General features: G+C 50.8%; 1 protein-coding gene across 1 annotated transcript in view; it reads right to left on the bottom strand.

Annotated features, from left to right (window-relative positions):
* The window catches only part of AQR (aquarius intron-binding spliceosomal factor), an 877350-nt gene that overhangs the window by 799002 nt on the left and 56440 nt on the right, over positions 1–21908 (bottom strand). The window contains exon 5 of the mRNA XM_069638728.1: positions 10806–10926. Within this exon, the coding sequence (XP_069494829.1) occupies positions 10806–10926 (121 nt within the window). The remainder of the gene's footprint in view (positions 1–10805; positions 10927–21908) is intronic.

Raw genomic sequence — 21908 nt, 5'->3', positions numbered from 1 at the left:
CTGGTCGATGCTCAGTGACCCCAAAGGAAAAAAGCTGCATAAAGCATGTGGGAACACCATTTTGAATAGACCTGCAGAGTGGTGTCCCAATTTGGCAGTCTGAGAAGTTGTGGTTGTCCACTGGATGGTGAGACAGGGCCAGGGATATGACCCTGTCAAGAGGGGATGGGGATTTACTCAACCTGGTGGAGCAGGCTTACCATGGTTACTTGCCAGTGCCTGTCCTGTCCAAGAGGAAGGGTGTGGGAGTTGGGAGGGAGACAGTCCCTGTGTCTCTTCAACTTGTGTCTCCTGGTTAAATGATCGGAGTACCACTTATTCATGCCCCATATGGGTTTTGCACAATGCTGGCTAGTGTTCTATCTCCATAGGACAACACATACAAAGATTCCTAGCTGTGGAAACAAACCCCCAGCTCACCAAAGAGAAATCCAGCGCCATTCAAAATAGCACAGGAGCGCTGCACACATGAAACCGGCAATCCAGATGCTCCGGTTTTGTCATAAACAAACTGAAATGGACTACCCTGTTAGTGGGCCACCATAACCATGAACCGTCGGCCCAGAGTGTGAAAAGGGCGTGTAGCATAAAGCCCCTTATATGTCTCTAATGTCTGTAACCCTGCCAGTGGCGAAAAGGAAGCCAGTGGTTGGCCCATAAAACCAGCTGAGGTGGGGAACCAACAGAAGGAAACGGGGGTCTAAAGAGGCACAGAAGGTTTAAGACAGTGTGGGTTGCTCGGGGAGGTCAACGGAGGAGAAGGCCGACCAAGCGACCAGCGGGATGTAAGACAGTCCAGAGGAACATGGAGGTAGATTACAAGGAGCATGTGCAAGGTGAGATATTGGTGGATTAGAGAAAGTGGTACTTGGGTATTAGTGTGTGTACAAGTTAAGTGACAAAAGAAGTGTAGGGAGAAGGTGAGGGTGTAGAGGTGAGAGTAGTTGAGTAGAGAAGAGAGAGAACACCAGAGTGACGGAGAGACATGGTGGGAAAAGGAGCAAGGAGAAGAGTCGGGGGGGAAAGCAAGGAGTGAAGATCAGGCCGAGGGATACAAAGGTGAGAAAGAAGGCCAAGATGAACTTGGGTAATTGGAAGGCACCTATTCCAATTGTGAAGCCCACGTCTATGCTTGTGAGACCCTGGATAGGGTCCACCTAGATATTCCCAGGGGGCGACAGCAAGATAAGGAGTAAGCATTTGCGCGGTCACAACCAGCTAGTCAGCTGTTATATAGTAGGGTTTACTGATCTCTAGTGAGAACCTTTGGGTTTAGGAGCATCTAGGATAGGGAGGGAAAAGCCCACAGGAGATATGAGAGAGAGAGGGACAATGCTTAGTTAAGCCTTTTGCCAAAAGGTCAATAAAAACCCTTAAAATGTCTTTGAAAGTTAGTGTGTTTTTGAGGTCATCTGTGAAAATGAGTAATGTCAGCAAACAAAGCCCCATCCTCTGTGGACTGGAACCTGAACATTAGATTCAGCCCGGCAACTCCACAGATGAAACACTGAGGAAAATGTACTGCTGCAGCTTTGGACTAAAGAATACACAATACTGACACGTAACAGGGGTCACAGGACAAGACATTGGAGGTCCATACGCCAGAGGAATGGTATCAGGATCTGCACATTGTTCAGGAAAGCACACAAAGGCTGCAGACAAGGTAGCTCAGACTGCTCCCACTGGATGAAGGTGAGAAAGCATAATACTGCAGAAGTGAAACAGATACTGATATTGCACGAGTCATACTAGACTTGTTTTGCTGAATAAAGCAAAACGATTTTCATGTATATAAAAGTCCTTTGAAGCAGGTGTGGTTGGGAGGGGAAGAGAAAGGAAGACATGTGCAGAACTCCAAGGTTTGCCATGGCCATGTGTCAGAAGGCCTTCCAGTCCTATGTTTGCTTGGAATTGTAGCATTACATTTGTAATGTGGGGAAAAAAACTAAATATCCCACAATCCAAAGGGGGGTGGGAGGGAAAAGGACTGGCTGGCTTTCTCATGCATTGCCATGGGAAACCCGAGAGCTCTGCAGGTGTACTCTATAGATAATTTTCTTAGGATGTCTTTTCATTTGGGATCCAAGCATGTGCACATTACTTGTTACCAGGAGAAGGAAACAACATTTACAGACAGCAATAGGTCTCCAGTGAAGTTACTGATGCTGCAGACATCATACCCTCACATCCTAATCCCAAGGCTGCCGGATCTGTGTATACGGTTTAATGAAACATTTTAATGTTAATAGGAGTGTTGCGGGAAAAAACCCAACACAAAGCCCAGTGTGCACCATGTACTTAGTGATGAAAGTATACAACCCTTTTATCATATATGTTAATCAAATATAAAGATTTGTGACCATTCTTATCTTCTCAAAATGCTCTTTGATTTTACGTTAAGACGGCTGGAATCTCAGTCTCGCTCCACTCCCCCCCACTTTCCCTTTATCAAGTAGGTATTTACAAAGAGTACAATAGGAGTTTACCAGACTGTCCATCTTGGAAGTATAGCCCATCAGGTTATTCAAATTTATGATAGCAAGCTATCCGCTGTAAGAGAAGTGATAATGTTCTTATTATCACCAAACTAGTTAGTGAAAGTGATTATTAGAAATGAACATTTTAAGATTTCATAAAGTGCAAATTTACAATGTTGACACAATTAATATGTTTTGCAATAATAAAATAAGCATCCTCAATCCCCTGCAAGATATGCGTTTTTTCCTCTGGTTGCGCATCTGCCAGCAATGGCTGTGGTGGTTCTAGCGAATCCACCCCTGACTTCGCAGCTATTTTCATGAACTGCTGGTGGTCCCGCTTCATGCAGGGTGATCACAGTGCGATCACAGTGCTCTGCCTCCATGGCGCTTGGGGTCCCGTTCCGATCACAGATGGGATCCTCTACTCTCCCTGGGACCACGCAGCGGTGGAAGCTCCTGTGTCACCCTTGGGGATTGCTGTGGCGTCTTGCTGACACGAAACGTGCACACCAGCAATGCAGGAAGGTGGTCACGTGACAGCAGTGCATCATGTGACCAATCAGGAAATGCATTCCTGATCTATATAAACGCACAGAAATTGCAACTCCTTGCTTCTCAGCTGTTTTGCGAGTGGTGTTTGTTTGGTATATGCTTTTTTGACTTCTGTTGTAGGGATTTTTTGGCTCAAGCGTTTTCTGGATTGTTCCTGGTTTTTCTCCTGTCAGATTTTGTGAACTGGCAATTTTCTGGACATTGGATTTATTGGGTTTTCGACCCTGGAACTGTACCTTGAATTTTCCCTGGATTTTGAAACCTTGGGCATTGGATTTGTGTGGGACTTTTCTGTCGAACTCTGGTGAGACTAAGAAACTGGATACTGTCACCCACTTAGTTTGCGCCCTCGTGCCGTTCGAGTTAGGTTTGCCAAATCTGGGATTTCGCCTCTTCAAGGCCCACGTATTAGTTATAGATCTGTGTGACTAATTCCCTGTTTCCTTCTAGCTGCTGAAAGTCTGTGCTGTATCCAGTCACACCTTTTGTCCCAATTTCTGGCCAGGGACTCCATTTGTTCTTCCCTGGCTGATCCTTGGGGAAGAAGGTATAAATTCATCCGGGACCTCAATTCATGACAGACTGAAGCCACTTTTTACCCAGTTGGACTTATGGAGGCTGCCGAGGACCCGGTAGCAGCCTTGATTCAGGCCATTACAGCACTTACGGCAGACATGACTACTGCTAATACTGTATTGCACCAACGATTGGATGCAATCCAGATCGGCCGTCACCCGCTGCCTCCAGATGATGAGTTTTGGTGATGGTGTACCCCCGCAACCTGAGGCTGCTCCCATACCAGTTCCTCAGGCCCTGGTATACGTATCTACTCCTTTTCCTTTGGCTTCACCGGACCATTTTTCCGGGGTACCCCATGCATTCTGTACATTTATCAATCAGTGCAAATTGCATTTTTTATGCAGACCTCAGGCCTTTCTTAATAAGGCCACCTTCACATTATCACATCTGGGTGGGTTAGCAGCCACTTGGGCGAATCCTCTGTTAGAAGGCAATAGTCCTATTGTGTATGATTTCGATCTCCTAGTCTCAGAAAGGACTAAAGTCTTCAACACCCTCTTTAAGGCTCAGACATGAGACCTAGAACTTTTAGAGTTAGCACAAGGAAAAGCAGGTGTTTTGGAGTACATCACTCGATTCAATCAGCTAACTGCTGAGACTTCTTGGCCTGAAGATAAAAAGTTTGTTTTCTATAGGGGTCTTAGTGATGCCATGAAACACGCCCTAGCTGTGGTCCCTTCCTTGCCTACTCAATACCCAGAGCTAGTGCACTTGATTCTCCAAGTAGACGCAAGAAGAGCAGAACGTAAAGGTGAACTACGTATTTGTATGTTGTATTTTATTGAATATATATAGCCCTTTACTCCAAAGTGCTTTACATGAGAACAAGTAAACATACAGAAGCATAAGATGACAATTGAACAACCATCGGAAAACAGCATAAAGAACAACTTACAATATTGCAGCAGTGAGGAGGGTGTAGGGAGGGGAGAGATGTGCAAGGGAGAAGTAGATGTTAGAGGAGGTAAGAACGGGGAAAAGATTAAATGCAGGAATGTGAGGGAAGTAGAGAGGAAAAGGTGAGACTAGATGCGAGCATGGGGAAGGAAGGAAGGAGGAAGGTGGGATGGAGATGGTAAGGAAGAGGGGGAGTAGGAGGTGAGAGTAAAGGGGAAGGGAGGAGGAAAGGAACGTGGGGTATTAGGGAGGCGAGTGGAAGAGAAGATTTTAGGGACGAGCGAAAGGAAGGGTAGGAGGGAGAAGACCGGATGTGAAGGGGGCGGTGGTTCCAGTGGAAGGGAGCAAGGAATTGGAAGGAGCGGGAGGGGGCACAGGGTGGAGGAGGAGAGAGTAGTAAAACATCTAGTTTTCCTAAGGTCCTTCAGGTTCTATGGACAGTACCCCTGAGATTGGTGGTACTCGGGTGTTAGGAAAGATTTCATAATTGTAGGGAATTTTCCTTCCATGTGGCAACCCCTAAACTTTTTGCTATTGTTTTTAACCTTGTTCTTGACTTTGCCAGAGAAGTACAGCCTTCTGCCGCACTTCTCTGGGCTTTCGCTCCTTTCTTACGGGGAAACTGACATGCCCTTAAGACAGTCAGTACCGGGGAACGCTGTTTCCCGTAGTTTCTTTTATCATGTTGCGGCTTTAGTGCAACATGACACAAGAGGGCACTGTAAGCTAAGTTACAGCTCTCTTGGGTCTCTAGCCTTCTACAGGCCCTAGATACTCTTTTAGGATGGTATTTGATCGGTGCAAGTCATTCAGGGACTGGAATGGTGGCAGCGATCGTTTTGTTTATTTTGAGCTCCTTTTGGCGTTCTGAGCACGTTTTTCGCACTGAACCCAAAATGGTGGCCTGGCTCCCAAAATGGCCAGACCACGAGGCTCCTTTGTCCTGTCCACTGACCGTCTTGCTCCCTTCACCTTCCCCAGGTCGGGCGACCCGGGGCCTTCCTTATTTGGGCATGTACTTTCCCGCGAAACGTGGTTGCTTTCGCAGGCTTCTACATGTCGTTTGTGTGCCTCCAGGGTGTGGGCTGGGATGTCTGGTCCCAATCCACATCCTGGGTGCCAGAGAGTCTAGGGTGGTGTGAATGCCTGGGACCACCGTGGTCCGTGATTGGTCCACGTATGGTATGTGTGTTGATGAGCGGATCTCCCATTGGCTCCCCTCCGTTTTGGCGCGAAGGGAACCGTGGATAAGAGGGAGCTGGAAACACCACTACCATGTCGATCTCCTGAGTTCTCACGAACGAAGGAATACAGGAGCCAAGTATCCTGCAACCAAGAGGCTGGACCGAGGAATCGCTGGTGACCCGCTGAAGGAATCCTCCTTTGCACTGCTGTCGTCCTGTGAAACCCTTTCCTCCTTGGATCGAACCAGAAGGCCTGTACTGGTGCTTCGACCTTTGGAATAGCAGGAACAGCTATTCCCGGCGACTTCATCATCTCCTGCCAAGTAAGCCTTCGGAAGTGTCTCTGGGCCATCCAGTTGACTGACCAGCTTACAAGGGAGTCCTGCTCTGTAACTGCCGCCAGGTTGTGTTGTATTTCGAGTCCTTGTCACTCTCCCACGCTTCGTACACTTGGCGTTCCCAAGTCTGAAGGGAGGAGTGTACATTTGGCTTGAATACACACGGCCGCTCCGTTGTCCTGCTGCGGCAACAAAACTGTGCTGGTTTCGTCGATTGGGACGCCTTTTTGCTCTACACGACTACGAGGCGTTCCCTGCTCTTCTGAACCTGCCAGCTGCTGAAACTAACGTGGAGAAGCCTGGGTCTGCTTGCTTCGGGGACCGGTGAGTAGTTTAGCTAGGATCTGGTCGCCCTCCTGCAGTATCCCATTGCTTTTCCCTGCTGTGTAAAAACAGCACCCTTTTGGCCGTACTCGCGCTCTGCTTCTGCCCGCTGTGGAGGCTGCGCTTGAGTTACGGAACCTGTTCTCCTTCTCTGTGCACTAACCCGAACTGCCTGACTTCCTCCGAAGAGCTTCCCCTTTTGCCCGTTGGCACCGGCGTGGTAGGTACTTTGAGCACAAGGCTCCACTCTTCGCAGGGCTCGGACTTCCATCTAGTTAGGTGCCTCTGAAGGCGAACTGAGTCTAAAGCGTTATCGCACTGCCTGTTTTCCTTTCCTTTCAGGTGGACTACATATTTCGTGCTTTAAACGCTTGCGACTGTGTATTTGTATATATATTGTGTTGATATGGTATGTGTTGGTTTAATATTGTGATATTGTGATTTTCTCGCTACGGTCATTGTTTTAAAGGCCTTAAAATAAATGTGTATCTATTTTTGATATAACAACTGTTTGGAGTAGTTTGTAAGCGCTCTTGCTTTGTGTGCTCATTGCGGGCTTTCAGTCACCCTCACCCCTCTTGAGACCTAGTCTTGACCGCCGCGATCGCTACCTTGATTGGTCTGGCTTGTCCAGAGGTTACCCTGTTCCAAGTAATTAGGTTGGCCTTCTGAACTTCTGCGCCACCAGGACAGAGTTCAGAAATCCGTCTTAACACGGGGTCCCTTGATATCTGTCGAATTAAAAAATAGACGACATGTGTCCAATGCTTGCTTTTATTGTGGTCAAACTAGACATTTTGTTAAGCAGTGTCCCAAGAGACCAAAATGCATGTTGGTTTTCCGAATGACTCATCCTTAAAGCAAGGGGTATGGAGGGGCCTTGATATCTCTACCCCCCTCGACATGTGTCTCTAGTCAGGCGACTCATGATCATTGAAGCCAGTCTTACTATACCAGGACGGACAGAACAACCCACCAAGGTCTTGATAGATTCAGGTGCCACAGGCAACTATTTCGATATATCTCTGGATGCCTCCTTGAAGCTGCCTCTACAAGATAAATTAACACCCGAAACTGTACAGGCAGTGGATGGCACTAATCGCATCTCTGGTCCGATTCAACAGCAAACCCTGCCCCGGCTTCTCCCTATTCAGAAAAAAACACCATGAACAAATCACGTTTGATCTTACTGCCGCCCCTCAATTTGGAATCATCCTTAGCTAAAGAAGTAGCGTTGACTTTCATTCTGTTTTTTGTCATACACAATGCCAGACAATTGCATCCGTATACCGATCTCCTTGTCAGGCCCTAGTAGCCATAGAACACTTGTTTGGTGCTATCTCCTCAGGAATAACAGAAGACTACATGTCCTTCTTAGACATCTTCGACAAACGGCAGGCCGAGACGTTTTCACTGCATCGCCCATATGACTGTCCCATCGACTTTATTCCAGACAGTGAGATACCTAGTGGCCGTGTCTATTCTTTGACCCCTATCGAAGACCAAGCATTGAAAGAATACATTGTCAAAACCATGCACAACAGGCATGTTAGACCCTCCCAGTCCCCGGCTGGAAGCCTTCTATTCTTCCTCCACAAGAAAGAAGGTGACCTTCGACCTTGTGTTGATTACAGACTGGTGAACGAGATTACAATCAAGAACAGGTATTCCATTCCCTTGATCTTGGTACTATTAGATCAACTTAAACAAGCAGTTATCTTTACCAAACTTGACCTAAGAGGGGCATACAATCTAGTCCGGATCCGAGAGGCCAATGAGCTGAAGACCCCTTTCTGCACACGTTTTGGTCTATTCAAGTATACTGTCATGCCTTTTGGATTATGCAATGCACCCCCAACGTTTCAGCGATTTATGAATGATATATTCCACGACATCCTGGATTTGTACGTTATTGTGTATCTCGACGATATACTCATTCTCTCAATCATATTAGACCCATATAAAACACGTTTCAGAGGTCTTACTAAGACTACAGCAAATCAACTCTTTGCCAAAGCCAAAAATGCATATTTCACCTCGCTGAGATCGACTTTTTAGGATTCCAGATAGCTGCTGATGGTCTTTTTTATGAACAGGACTAAGGTGAAAGCCATCCTCGACTGGCCGGTACCAACATCAATTAAGGCCTTGCAGTCTTTTCTGGATTGCTCCTGGTTTTTCCCCATTGGTGAACTGGCTATTTTATGGACATTGTATTTATGACCCTGGAACTGTACCTTTGGAACTCTTGGATTTCCCCTGGATCCCTTGAATTTTCCCTGGATTTTGGAACCACATTGGATTTTTGTGGAACTTCTCTGTCTGGAACTCTGGTGAAACTAGGAAACTGGGCATATTCATCCACTTAGCTTGCGCCCTCGTGCCTTTCGGGTTAGGTTTGCCATATATGGTATTTGTTGACAACACCCAGCAAGATTTCATCTCTTCAAGGCCCACCTATTCCTGGATCACCTATGTTATGTAGATGGGGGAGTTACATGATAGTTCTAGATCTGCGTGACTATTTCCCTGTTTCCTTCTAGCTGCCGAGAGCCTGGCGGTGTTATTCGGTCTCACTTTTTGTCCCAATTTCTGGCCAGGGACTGTCTTTGTTCTTCCCTGGCTGGTAGTTGGGGAAGACGGTATAATTTCATCTGGGACCTCAGCTCATGACAGCCATCACCCATACAGAAAAAGATAGAGTGTGCTAGGTCAGCATAGAATATGTTGGGTACAGCTAGTATCTACGTATCTTCCTAATTTGTATTTCAAAATGGCAGAGGGGAACAAACACAGAAATCACTACCATTTAAAAAAGCTTTTTCACCTCTCTGTGCATGGAATTTGGCACTATTGTTGAAATGATTTAGTAGTAGTATATGGTGTGAAGAGGTTGGAAGGAGGTGGATACTATTCCGACAAACATGAACCTTCCCCATTGACCCCCCACCCCCAGGGAGGGGCCCCTAACCGCAACCAAGAATACAGTTGAGAGCTGGAGGAGGGCAGCCAGGCGGTGGAATCGTGGAAGCACAATTGGGCCCCTATCCCCGATCTGAGACAACCCAGACTTCACCCCCGGAATAAAGCCCAATGACTTTAATCACTGGAAAACCGGAGGGCTAAAGCACATGGGAGACTTTTACGAGGAGGGCGCCCCACTAACTCTTGAAGTGAAATTCGGGGTGCCGGAAACAGAAAGATTCCACTACACTCAGATTCGACACTGGCTCTCGCACGAGCCCATGAAAACTCAGGGCTGCAGAGAGCTAACGGCACTGGAACAAACGCTCACAACGACTCCCCCCAGAGGAAAAACATCAGCCCTATACGGACTATTAGACAGAACTGATCATAAATGGAAAAGTGGGAAAGGGACATCGGCAGGACAATTGGTAGGGAAGAATGGGGGCACATCCGGACCAGAACCCAGAGAGCTCGAAGAGCGTCACTAATAAGGAAGAGGCGATCAAAACCTGCTATAGATGGCATCTAACCCCAGAGACTCTGAACAAGAGCAACCCAGCTATCTCCCCACTATGCTGGAGAGGATGCACAGACACAGGCATGCTATGTCACTTACTCTGGTCATGCCCAAGATCCGTTAAATACTGGAAGGACATCCTGGACCTAATCAAGCAGATCACAGGGCTAACGATTCCATGGGACCCAGGAATAGTCCTACTGGGCAGCACAGGGGAGGGCCAATTTCCACTCACCGGCAACCTAGCAAGCCTGTGCACACAACTTCTCACGGCGGCCAAGATAGCAATAGCAAGACTATGGAAACATCCAGAGGGCCCCTTCCTGAGCCTGTGGTGGGCCAAATGTTGGGACATCGCAGCCGCAGAAAAAATAACCGCCATCCACCTGGGGAACAGAAACAAGTTTTTTCGACACCTGGGCCCCCTTCCTAGACTATGCAGATCGCTTCCCAGGCATGGCAAGAAAACCGCTGCCCCTCCGCTGGAAGGACAAATACGATTAAAATAATCCATAAACAAGTCCCGCGGCCCGCAGTGAAGTGGCACCCCCAAATGTCACTAACCCGGGATCAAGAGCAGCAGAGGGCAAGGCGAGCTCAGAGACACCCAGCCTCAGTCTAGTTCTAACCAATACCTCCCTGCAAAAGACAATTAGTTAAAACCATTTTCCCCAAGGACTACAGCTCCCCCGATGGACTGTCCCCTATGGTTGCCCCTTTGCCCCCCTACTCCCACCTAATTATGTTCTGTTTATGTTTATTTTGTGGTTTAATATGCTCAATTCAAATGAACTATGAAATATGTGAATTAACGCACTTGAGACAGTATGTTTGTTGACAAAATCAAATAAAAAAGAAGGTTGGAAAAAAACATGAACCTTCAACTGAAATATGGCCCACATCGCCATCCCCTTGGGGAGCATGGTACTGGAAGGAATGATGCCAGAGGGTAACCAACATGTATTACCTCCCATGCAGGGACATTCTCCCGGAACTTCTCATTCACCATGCAGCAGATCGACATTAAATAGGCTTTGCTGGACATCTCAGGAGTGTAGTTCAGCCACAAGAAGTTCTCCAGATACTGGCTGCAAAAGGTAGAGCACATGTTTAATTATTCAAGCCCACCTGCTTACGATTCTGCCATCAAATTAGTGGTTTTAGTACCTAAATAACAAGCTCATGTTTACAGAGGAACTCTCATGGCTAGACTTTCAACCTATAGACCACAAAGAGGGAATTTGCACCGAAACATCACATATGTCATGCACATTTTTACACATAATTCCCTTTGAAATACTGTTGAACACTGCTACATTTTTCTTCTCCCGCCTCAACATATTGAAACTTTGATGTCATCACAGCAGAAGAAAAAATGGACAGAAATCTGAGCAAGAGGGAGCTGGAGTGCCAAAACACGCAGGGCCCTAAGATACTTTGCCAAGATTCAGAGCCAAGGCGGATGAATATGCAGGCTGCAGAAAGCGCAAGATCATCACCAAACACAGAAAAGAGAAGGCAGGCCCTAAGCTGAAAGTTAATAAGGGAAAGGGCAGAGGGGTAATAGCGGACAACAAAACCATGCAGAATCACCAAAGAGTTCCATGTGTGGGAGAAGTGCACGAGTGAGCAGTCTGGGAGACTCAGAAAAAGCAACAAGCAGAACTGAGACGAGAGGGGTTGGAGGATGCCAGCCACTGTGGGGCAGGGGGACAGCCATGGAGGAGGCCAGGGAGCGAAGACATCAGTGGAATAAATATAGCAGGACGACACAGACGGAAAGATGTGACAGAGGAAGGAGATGAGCAAGAAGTTGAAAAAGAAAGCAAATATTTTGGGAACCACCGAACCCTTGAACTTGGAGACAAAGTTCTTTGTAACATTTGTAACATTTGAGAAATCAATAGAGGGGGGTGGTGGGGAAGCGGTGGACTGAAAGCTTGAATATGGGAGAAATGCTCCTAAAGCCATGAGAAAGTGACTGAGGGAAAGAAACACTGAACCCAGTCGCTTGTAGTCTAAATTCTTAGCTACATTTGGTAGAGAGAGTAAAAGGAGAAGCAGTCAATCCAGGAACGGAGTCTCAGAATTTCTTGCTAAGAGGCACTGAAAGATGCTGGATCTTGGAGATGAAGCTCCTACCATTATCTGAGAGAGACTGAAATACTACACTGAGACTCGATTCCAAGAGAGCTTTGGCTACGAGACAGACGGAGTACAATTCCAGGCTGACAGCATTGCACACATTAAAGCATTTGCACGCCATTCTTTCTCTGCGCCGCTTAAGAAAATCGCCACATACACCTTCATGGGCGACCTCCACTAGATGAGGTTTTCTTACAATGGCTCAGAGCAGCATTTTGAAAAAGGTACAACTGGTCCACAGTACAAATTGTAAAACAAAGACTGCTGAGCAGGCCCAGCTGCTTGTTAGGCGGGACAAAGACTGATATGCAAATTGATATTTCCATTCTGTGGAAGGTACAGTGAGCTAAAGTGTGGCTGCACACTCTCGGGTGGGTACCTTTCCAAAGAACAGGTCATTTAGCCGTGTTCATTCTCGCAGAGGGGCGCCTATGACTATTTTTTGATTGTTTAAGGGACTTCGGTTTAGTTACCCTAAGTTTCCTAGGGTTATCCTGACGTGGATCCCTTGCTCACTGTGCTCAGAGAGGCACAGCTCCACGTCACTGATGAGGCCCAACAAGGCTGAAATATGTGTCTGGGGTTGCTGTTCGTTGCTGTTGGTACTCTTGTTCAGAAAAGAATTGCCCTAGCATTTCAGTGCTGGCCTGCCCATGTGGGCGGGACAAAGACTGATCTGCAAATGGATATCGGAGTCAAGGCTGAAGCGTCAAGGCAGTCCGTGGCCGTCTTTCTACAGTGCTGTTCCTAGTGAAGGTGCGTCAATAAAGCATCCATCTATCCGCGAAGCGCACCGCTGAGTCAAGGCTGCAGAATCAAGGCAGTCCGTGCCTGGACCGCCGGGACTGCCCCACAGCACCAGCAACATGAAGTGTGCTATTCCAGCACCCGAAGAGGAAGTGCACTGGCTAAGAAGTCAGAAAACCCGCAGTGAAGATAGCGGGCTGGAGCACCGTAGCCCCCACAAAAACCCTTCAAGAAGTAAGAAAATACAGGCCGCAAGGCCACTCATCTCCTCCGAACAAACTCATAAATCCCTGTTAAATCCCCACAGCCAAGGAAGTCTGAGAGCATCGGCTCGATCGACCGAGGGACCTAAATCAGAGGATACTTACCTCCCCGTGATCCTGCGGCCGCAAGCTACGCCGCACCCTTTGGGAGGTGCGGGAATGCCTGCCCGACAGTCAGGGGAGGCGTTGCAGAAGGACGACACCGCTGTGACCGTCAAGTCATCTAGGGCTCCCCTTCACCCTACGGTAGGTCTGGGAGCGTCAGCCCGACCTTCAAGAACACCGGAGCAGGGAGCTGCCATTACCTACGAGGACCCGACACTCCAGGCTCCCCCACACCCTCTGGCGGGTCTGGGAGCGTCGGCTCGACCCCCAGGAACGGAGGAGCAGGGAGGAGCCCATGACGGCGCTAACCCCTTACCCCCGGCTCCCCTCTACCCCCCAGCTGGTCTGGGAGCGTCTGCTCGACCGCCGGGACACGAGGAGCCTGGCGTTGTGACTGCGGAGGCAATTACGACTCAGCAGGCTGACTCAAACTCAGTGGCAGGTCTGGGAGAGTCGGCTCGACCACCAGCTGTAGCGACCTGCAAATGCGATCGCAACAGGGATCGCCCGCCCTCCCAGCCAAACCCACACTCACCGTCAAGTCTGGGAGCTCTGGCTCGACCTCTCTTGGACGCCGCTCGGGCGAGCTCTCGGGACTCTCCCCCTGAAGGCTCTTTGCGTTCTCCGATGCCCGTGGCGCCGCGGTTTGGGCTCCTCTCAGTGGCAAGGCGTCCTGTCGCGGGGAGCCTCCCCTCGAGGGCGGTCTGCTTCCGTGCGGCCCTCCTGGCCCCGGAGTGGCAGACAGAATCAGAGTGGGCGGGAGCTCACCAACGCAACTCGGCTCGGCGGGAGCAAACACAGGAGCATTTCTCCCTGAAATGGATGGAGGAAACTCCTCGTCAGACCCCGCGACTTCCACAGATTTGGTTGAGAACTCTACGCGACCCACCACACCTACCACTAACGAGGCCAGTGACTTTAAAAAAGTGAGTAAGGAGGCCACCAGGGGGTGCACAGGCAATGGCTGCCTGATTGCGGTGTTCCCGCCGAGGCCGGGCCTACACAGGGGATTGAGCCCCCCCCCACCCCGAGCGAACACAAAGGGAGGCAGGAGATTATGAACCCCCCGTGCCGCCTCCAGCTCCAAGTGGAACCGGAGTTAGGAGAGTGTCGGAGCTCGACTGGGCGGGCACGGCGATCGGCAGCGCAGTACCCGGAGGAGACCTACGCGGAGAGAGGAGCGGAGGGACGACCCGGCTCCCCACCGGGCCTGGAGGAGGAAGGCGAGTGTCGGCGGGGCGGCTCCCCCCGGTCGGGGACCAGCGGAGGCCCTCTCCGCTCGACCACAGAAAGAGGAGACGTCGCCTCTCCGACCCGGCCCCGGGTCCCACAGCGCGGCAACGCAGGCCCGCTAAAACATCGCTGGAGGCCGGGCCTTCCCGGAGGAGACCCAGGTGAGGAGGCCCCCGGTGACGCCCCACCTCGGGCAAGTGGCGGATCTGCCCCCCCCCCCACACGGGGACCAAAACGACCGACGGCACTGCCAAGCGCAAAGGGACCCCGCTTCAAGGGCGAATTCGGAGGCCAGAAAGGGGTGAGCTGCCCTGGCCCGGACCCCACCACGAATCAAGACACTGCCCTGGGGGCGCATCGGGGCGAGGACCCGCCAGAAAACAGGGAACCGGGGGGGCAGCCCCGGGAGGCAACAGCAACCAAGCAGCCCAGGTGAGAGGCCCCCGCCGGCAATCGGTGGGGCGTGTGCCCGCCTGGGGGGGGGGGGGAACTACCCCATTCCCCAGGGGGGCTGGAGCCCGCTCCTGGAACCCCCCGCCTGAGAATTATTTAACGACACGTCATCGGGGCAACATAATACACCCTCCGGGTTCTGCTAGGCCACGACGGTCCTTGCAGCTGGGGGGTCAGTCCGCCCCCATGGCCTGCAGGAGGACTCCACGGACTCCCAGCTACCGCGGGGTGGGGGGCTTCCCCGACTTCAGCGGGCCCACGTCCCACCCTGAACTTGCAGACGGCCTGTGTCCCAGGTGAGAGGCCCCCGTCCCAGGTTGGCAGGGCGAGTGCCCGCCTGGCGATCTGCCCAACCCCTTGGAGGGGACAATCCACCGCCCGTACACTCCACTGGTGAGACGTGGAGCGGCCAGGCTGCGGGGCTGCTCTGTATTCCCCCCCAAGAGCCCCTCCAGACCGCAGTGGATCCCACAGCGGGGGACCAGTGGCACCATATGAGTTGGAAGAAGACCCTACAAACGTATTGCTTTCAAAAAACAGAGGCCACCACTGGGGTCCCCACACTGTCCAACACCATGGGCCACCCTGAATCCGCAGGGCAAACCGCGATGACAATGGAAAGAGGCTTTGCCTCCATTCTCCAGGAGATTAGAGAAATGAGATCTGATATCGCTCAGAAGTTCGAGAAATTGGACCAAAGAGTAGACAAAATCGAGGACAGAGTCCTCCAAGTGGAAAACTATCAATCATCCTCTACATCGCAGGAGATCCAATTCGGCACACGGCTCGCTGCTCTGGAAAGGAGAGACGAGGAGAGAGCCAGGCTAATGGACGACTATGAAAATAGGGAAAGACGGAACAATCTAAGGTTCTTTGGGATCCCAGAAACGGAGGGCGAAACGGAGAGAGAGTTGACTCGAGTGGTGAGAGACATTATCACCCTCCTGTTCGCAGAAGAAATGACAACGCTGCTCACGTTCAATCGGGTGCACATGGCCGGGTGAAGGTCGGGGAGCCCCAGATCAGTCCTGGCCCGCTTCCACTATTACACCGACAAAGCCAAAGTTCTGGAGGCTGTGAGGAAGGCAGGATCGATAACTTACAACTGCTCCCAAATCTCTATCTTCCAAGATCTTTCAGCCTACACCCTAGCTAAACGTAGGATGTGCCGCCCCCTGACACAACTACTGAAAGAGAAGGGCGTTCGATACAGATGGAGATATCTCTTTTCCCTGTCTTTTGAATATTCAGGCCAATGCACAATGCTGGTGACGGAAGAGGACATTAAAGGAGCTATTCAAGACTACGTGGGGAATTCCGCCCCCAGGAAGGGGCCAGTGGGCCCGGAAGCGCTGAGCAGGGGCTTCCCCAGTCAGCCTAACTCTAGGAGAAAGAAAACCGGCGCTAGGAAATTCAAGAAATTGAACACGCCACCGGCACCAATGGAGGAGGAGCGGGCCGAATCGAAGGGGTGACAACAGCGACCCCAAGATGATCTTCGGGACCAACCAATAGGAGGTCTTGGGAGACGCTTCACCGGCAGCACTCCCTTGAACTGCAAGTATAAGGGGGCCTCGGGGGGCCACGACTATGGGTGCTGTGAGATGTACCATTCTGTGCCCAGGGATTGACCGCCCACGGGGCGGAGGGATCAGCCCGGACTACCCGTAGTTCGGGCCCTGATGATTGGGGGGAGGAGGGAGTAACAGTTGCGATTCCCCCTCGAGCAATATCCAAGCCAGGGCGCACGGGAGGCGGGAAGCGGAGAGGGGGGGCGGGCTCACGTTAGTGTGCTTTGCTATCAACGCCTGGCCGTAGGGAATCGGCTGGTGGTCCGGCCAGGAATCCAAGAATGGATGAACTACATGGCTGGACGCCGGGGAGGGGGGGTGGGGGTTTGCGACATCAATGACCAGAAGGGAAGATGACAACGACCATGGCTGATGACCGACCGGCCCTAGGAGTGTGAACCCTGAATGTGTGGGGCCTGAACACCCCCACGAAAAGATCCCTAATCAGTAGAGAATTTAAGAGGGCTAAGCTGGACCTACTTTTCGTGCAGGAAACGCACTGGGCGAGGGGGAGGGAGCCCAAGATGCGGGGGGGAGGTATTGAGGAGATGTTCTATGCATCCCATAAAGGAAAGAAAAGAGGGGTCACAATCCTGCTCGCTAGGGGGTTGGGATTCGAGAAAGACTCCATCCTCAGGGACCCTGAAGGTCGCTACCTCTTTGTACGGGGTTCCCTACAGGGCGCCCCATAACTCTGGCAGTAGTATACGCTCCAAACGAAGGCCAGGCACTATTCTGGGAGGGAGTGGGGGAAAAGCTGAAAACTTCGCTCAAGGCCCATTGTTGGTGGGAGGTGATTTCAATATGGTCCTCGACCCATCCAGAGATAGACAGCGGGTGGGCGTATCGAGCCCCAGACCCACGGGAGATGCAATGTCACGCGGTTTTCAGGGGTGAATGAGGACCTGGGCCTGACAGACACGATGCCTGCCCCCCGGACGGGGGCGCCATTCTTCTCGTACTATTCCTCCGCTCACAAAGCCTTCTCCAGGATAGACTACATTCTTGGGGATGAGGTACTCTGCCCACACGTAGCGGGCTACACGATAGACCACGTTCCCTGGTCGGACCACGACCTGGTTAGAGTCACCTTGGCGGGGGGCTGGTGTAGAGAACGAAGAGGCCGCAGGAGGTGTAATGATGCCATATTGAGAGACGAGGTTCATGCCCAGGCTGTCTTGTAAGCCATCTCGGAGTTCTTTGAGCTCAATGACAATGGCGGGGTGGGTACTCATACCCTCTGGGATGCCTTCAAAGCGACCCTGAGAGGGGTCCTCATAAAAATAGGTTCTCGTCAGAAGAGGGAGAGGGAGAACCAGGAGAGAATTCTGAGGGAAAAGATAGCACGCCTCCAACCAGGGGGCCCCATGCACAGGCCTTAGACCGAGACCGCGTGGCCATCCTGGAGGATTACAGACTTCAATTAAAAGACCTGCTCCTCCATAAAACGGAGAGGAGCCTCCAAATGGTCAAACAGAGATACTATGAGAAAGGGGACAAAGCAGATAGGATCCTGGCCTGGAGGTTGCAGGAGGTCCAGAGGAGTGGGATGGTGAAGGAGGTGAGAGACAACAGGGGAATACTAGGCTACGACACCCCCTACATTAGTGAAGCCTTTCACCAATACTACGAGGCACTATACACCTCGGAATATGATGGAGGCGATGCCCAGATCGAGGAGTTTCTTGACTCCGTACAGATACCGTCCCTTCCCCGGGAGCTGTCAGAGGGGTTGGAGGGTCGGGTTACCGAGGAAGAAGTGGAGAAGGCGATCAGCGGGATGAAGGTGGGGACCTCCCCGGGGGAAGACGGCTTCTCAGTTTATTTTTACAAGAGGTTTCGCTCCACCCTGTCTCCCTACCTGGCGAGGGTTTTCAACTCTGTCCTGGAAGGGGGCACCCTCCCCGATTCCATGATGGGCGCCATCATAGTGGTCCTGCCCAAGGAAGGTAAGGACCCGAGGGAATGTTCGTCATACCGGCCCATATCACTGCTTAACATCGATGTTAAAATCTTGGCCAAGGTGGTGGGTCGGCGGATGGAAGGGATAATGCAAATGCTAGTCCACGGGGATCAAGTTGGCTTCATTAGGGGCAGACAAGGGTCGGACAACATCCGAAAAACGATAGACTTGATGCATTTCGCCCAAAACTCAGATCTAGACGCATGCATCCTGTCCCTGGACTCAGAAAAAGCTTTTGATAGAGTTGAGTGGAGATATATGACCCTCCTTCTCCAGCAGATGGGCTTCGGCGCGCACATCCCGAGTTGGGTGGCCGCCCTCTATAGAGCCCCAACCGCGCGGGTCCAGGTGAACGGACTGCTGTCAGAATCCTTTTCCCTCACCCGAGGGACTAGACAGGGCTGCCCTCTTTCCCCACTGTTATATGTCCTCACGATGGAGGCTCTGGCCATAGCGGTCCGATCCCACCCAGACATTAGGGGTATTCGAAGGGGGGAGGTGGAAATTAAGCTCTCCCTGTTTGCCGATGACATCCTGGCATATCTGGTGGACCCGGTCTCTTCGATCCCTCCCCTCCTGTCCCTGATTAGCTCCTTTGGGTGATTCTCGGGTCTGAAAATTAACACCACCAAGTCCGTTCTCCTTCGAATGCGCCTTGAGGACCCGGTACTGGACCCCCTGTCCAGGTTTCAAGGGATAGCAGTGAGCAAGAACACCATAAAATACCTGGGCGTCCTCCTCACTAGGGACTTATCAGCACTGGGAACCTCTAACTACGGGCCCATCTTGTCCGATATTAACTCAGATTTGAGGAGATGGGGAAAGATGATTCTCTCTTGGTATGGCCGGATGACGGCAGCTAAAATGAATCTACTGCCCCGACTATTGTACCTCTTTACATCCCTCCCTACCCGGATACCCGCCCAAACCTTCATAGATTTGCATAAGGGGGTCTGAGACTTTATTTGGCAGAGAAGAACCCCGAGGGTTGGAAGGGCCACCCTGACGCTTCCAAGAGAGGAGGGGGGATTCGATCTCCCTGACTTCCAGTTGTATTACCAAGCGGCTCAACTACGGGTCCTCCTGGAACACATGGAGGGTCTGCGGACATATTGGTCGTATCTGGAGGACATGGACATCCACCCCCTCAAGGTTCGAGGCCTCCTGTGGGCCCCTCGCAGGTCAATTCCGAAACAAGCTCTATCCCACCCAACTCTGGGTGTTCTCTGGGAGATCTGGAGGGAATGCCCCCGGACAGCCCATCTTTCATCTTGGCCGTCCCCTATGACCTCTCTGTGGGGGCCCCTTCTGAAACTGGGTAGTGGAGTATTTAGACAATCCCAGCGCTGTTCCGACGCGGGCCTGGAATGGGCGGGCCAGTTATTCAGGGTGGGAGAATTCCTGAGTTATGAGAACCTTAGGGATGGGCTGGGGGCGGTGCCTTATCCATTTCGAATACCTTCGTCTTAAGGGTATCCTTAACGACCCCCACATGGGGCCCAAACCTGCGGAGACAATTAACTCCTTTCGAGAAACTCCTCGATTCAGCAACCTCCAGAAAGGGCGTGGTGTCCTGTATGTACGCAATCCTAAACACCCATAACCTTCAGACTAGGAGAGGCTTTCGGGGGTTTTGGAATGGCCTGGCGGGGGAAGAGATATCAGAGGACGCCTGGGTACGCATTTTTAGGATATCGTTCCACGGCAATCTTTTTTACCTCGGACATGGAACACAACTTTAAAATCTTGCAGGGGTGGCACAGGGATCCGGTGAAACTCTCGAAAATGTTTACAGGGGTGTCACCAGAATGCCCGAGGGGTTGTGGCCAAGCAGGGACTAGAGGCCACATGTGGTGGCTATGCCCGAAAGTGCAGACCTACTGGGAATCTGTGAAAGGTTGGATAGCGGAGGTAACGGAAGACCCTCTGCCACTCGACCCGCTGACCATGCTGCTGGGCCTCCCTCCGGAGGAGGCGGAACTGCACCGGTACCCAAGAATGGTGGAAACTATGTTGAGAGCGGGCAGAGTGGCCCTAGCACAGAGGTGGAAGAGCCCGGAAACACCTTCTAGGGAAGACTGGATGAAAAAACTCAAGAACATGTTCTTGATGGACAAATTGACTGCCTTGGTAAACAATAATTCATGTTCTTTTCTCGCCGATTGGTATGGGATCCAGCAGACATGGGGATGGGACGTCTATTAATTCCAATACCCTGGATGGTTGGGGAGAGACCATCAACGAGAAGAACTATACCCAGTGGGGGGATCCCACGACCCGGGGCGATATCGGCCTCAAGCCAGCCATTGAGTTGGTCACGTGTCGCATTGAGTCAGATACAGCGGAAATTATATGAAAGTTTGGTCTCCTTGCTACTGTTATGTTGCCGTGGACACGGGGGGGCAAGATAGGGGGGGGGGGGTTTGGGTCTAATGTAATGTTTATTTTTGTTTTACAAAATGCTAATGAAAACCAAAGTTTAAAAAAAAAAAAAAAGTGAGTAAGAACGATTCCTTCTAGTTATGGGGGAAATAAAATAAAATTGCTATTAAGATACATCCGGTGGTGGCCAGGGAGGATATAGTTAGCCCTCCACCCAGCATGGGAAACGTAAAAACCGTTTGGTCAGGCGATTGCTCTTACTCAACAATTGCGGACTCCAAAAGTGACAGCTCCACAAACCACGACCCAACGCCCTCAATAACTACCTCAAAGGAAACAGCACTTGGGGCCACTGCGAAGGACCCTTCATCAAAAATTAACAAAACTTCATCTAAAGACTCAATCCCAATGAAGGCCAAACACTCGCCTACGAAGAGAGAAAGAACAAAGCCAGCCAAAACACCTAAAACTAAACCTCTTACGTGCAGACTACCAACAAATAACCTGCAGTCTGCCCCAACAAACCGGAATAAAGAGGCCCAGAATCCATCAGTGGGCACTGTTGATACATTTTTTAGTAAACAAGGGAAAAGGGCTATTACGGGGAAAAGCGGGATTTCTGACGCAGAGCTTCTGCAAGGGACCTTAGAAGAAAATGATCATACCGACTCTCTCGCTATTCCGATGAGACTAAATTTCAACACAAACTCTTACAACCCAAATGCTTCGAGCCCTCAATTACCTATTAATAAAAGATGGCACTTTGGGAAACCCCCAACATCTAGGGATATGGAATTAAACACACCAGGAAACTCCTCTCAGTTCTCAGCTCCCATGCACAGCCTTAACAAGCCAAATCTGCTTAAAGAAAACTTACTTCACAGCGGGGTGCAAGAACCTACAGCTACACCCACTAAGCCATTACAGACTATCGACCTCTGCCCAGCAACCAAGAAACTAGACTTCTACTCAAAATCAGAGAGACCGACAACGCAACTTTTGCCTCCAAAACCTACGCAGGCAACTCCACACCAGGCACATTTGATGCCGACTAAAACGCCAATGATCAACAGACCGCAAGAAGTTCAAACTTCGAAGCATCCTACTCCAAGCACACCGCCGAAGAACAGGAGACAAAGTGAAATCATGGGAGATTCCGGTAAAGAAACACCAAATAAAAAACACGATCTACTGATGATAATGTCAGC

Source organism: Ambystoma mexicanum, chromosome 14 (genome assembly GCF_040938575.1).
Source record: "Ambystoma mexicanum isolate Mex_15411 chromosome 14, UKY_AmexF1_1, whole genome shotgun sequence".
In the NCBI taxonomy this organism is placed as follows: Eukaryota; Metazoa; Chordata; class Amphibia; order Caudata; family Ambystomatidae; genus Ambystoma; species Ambystoma mexicanum.
This window is presented reverse-complemented; position numbering and strand designations above follow the sequence as displayed.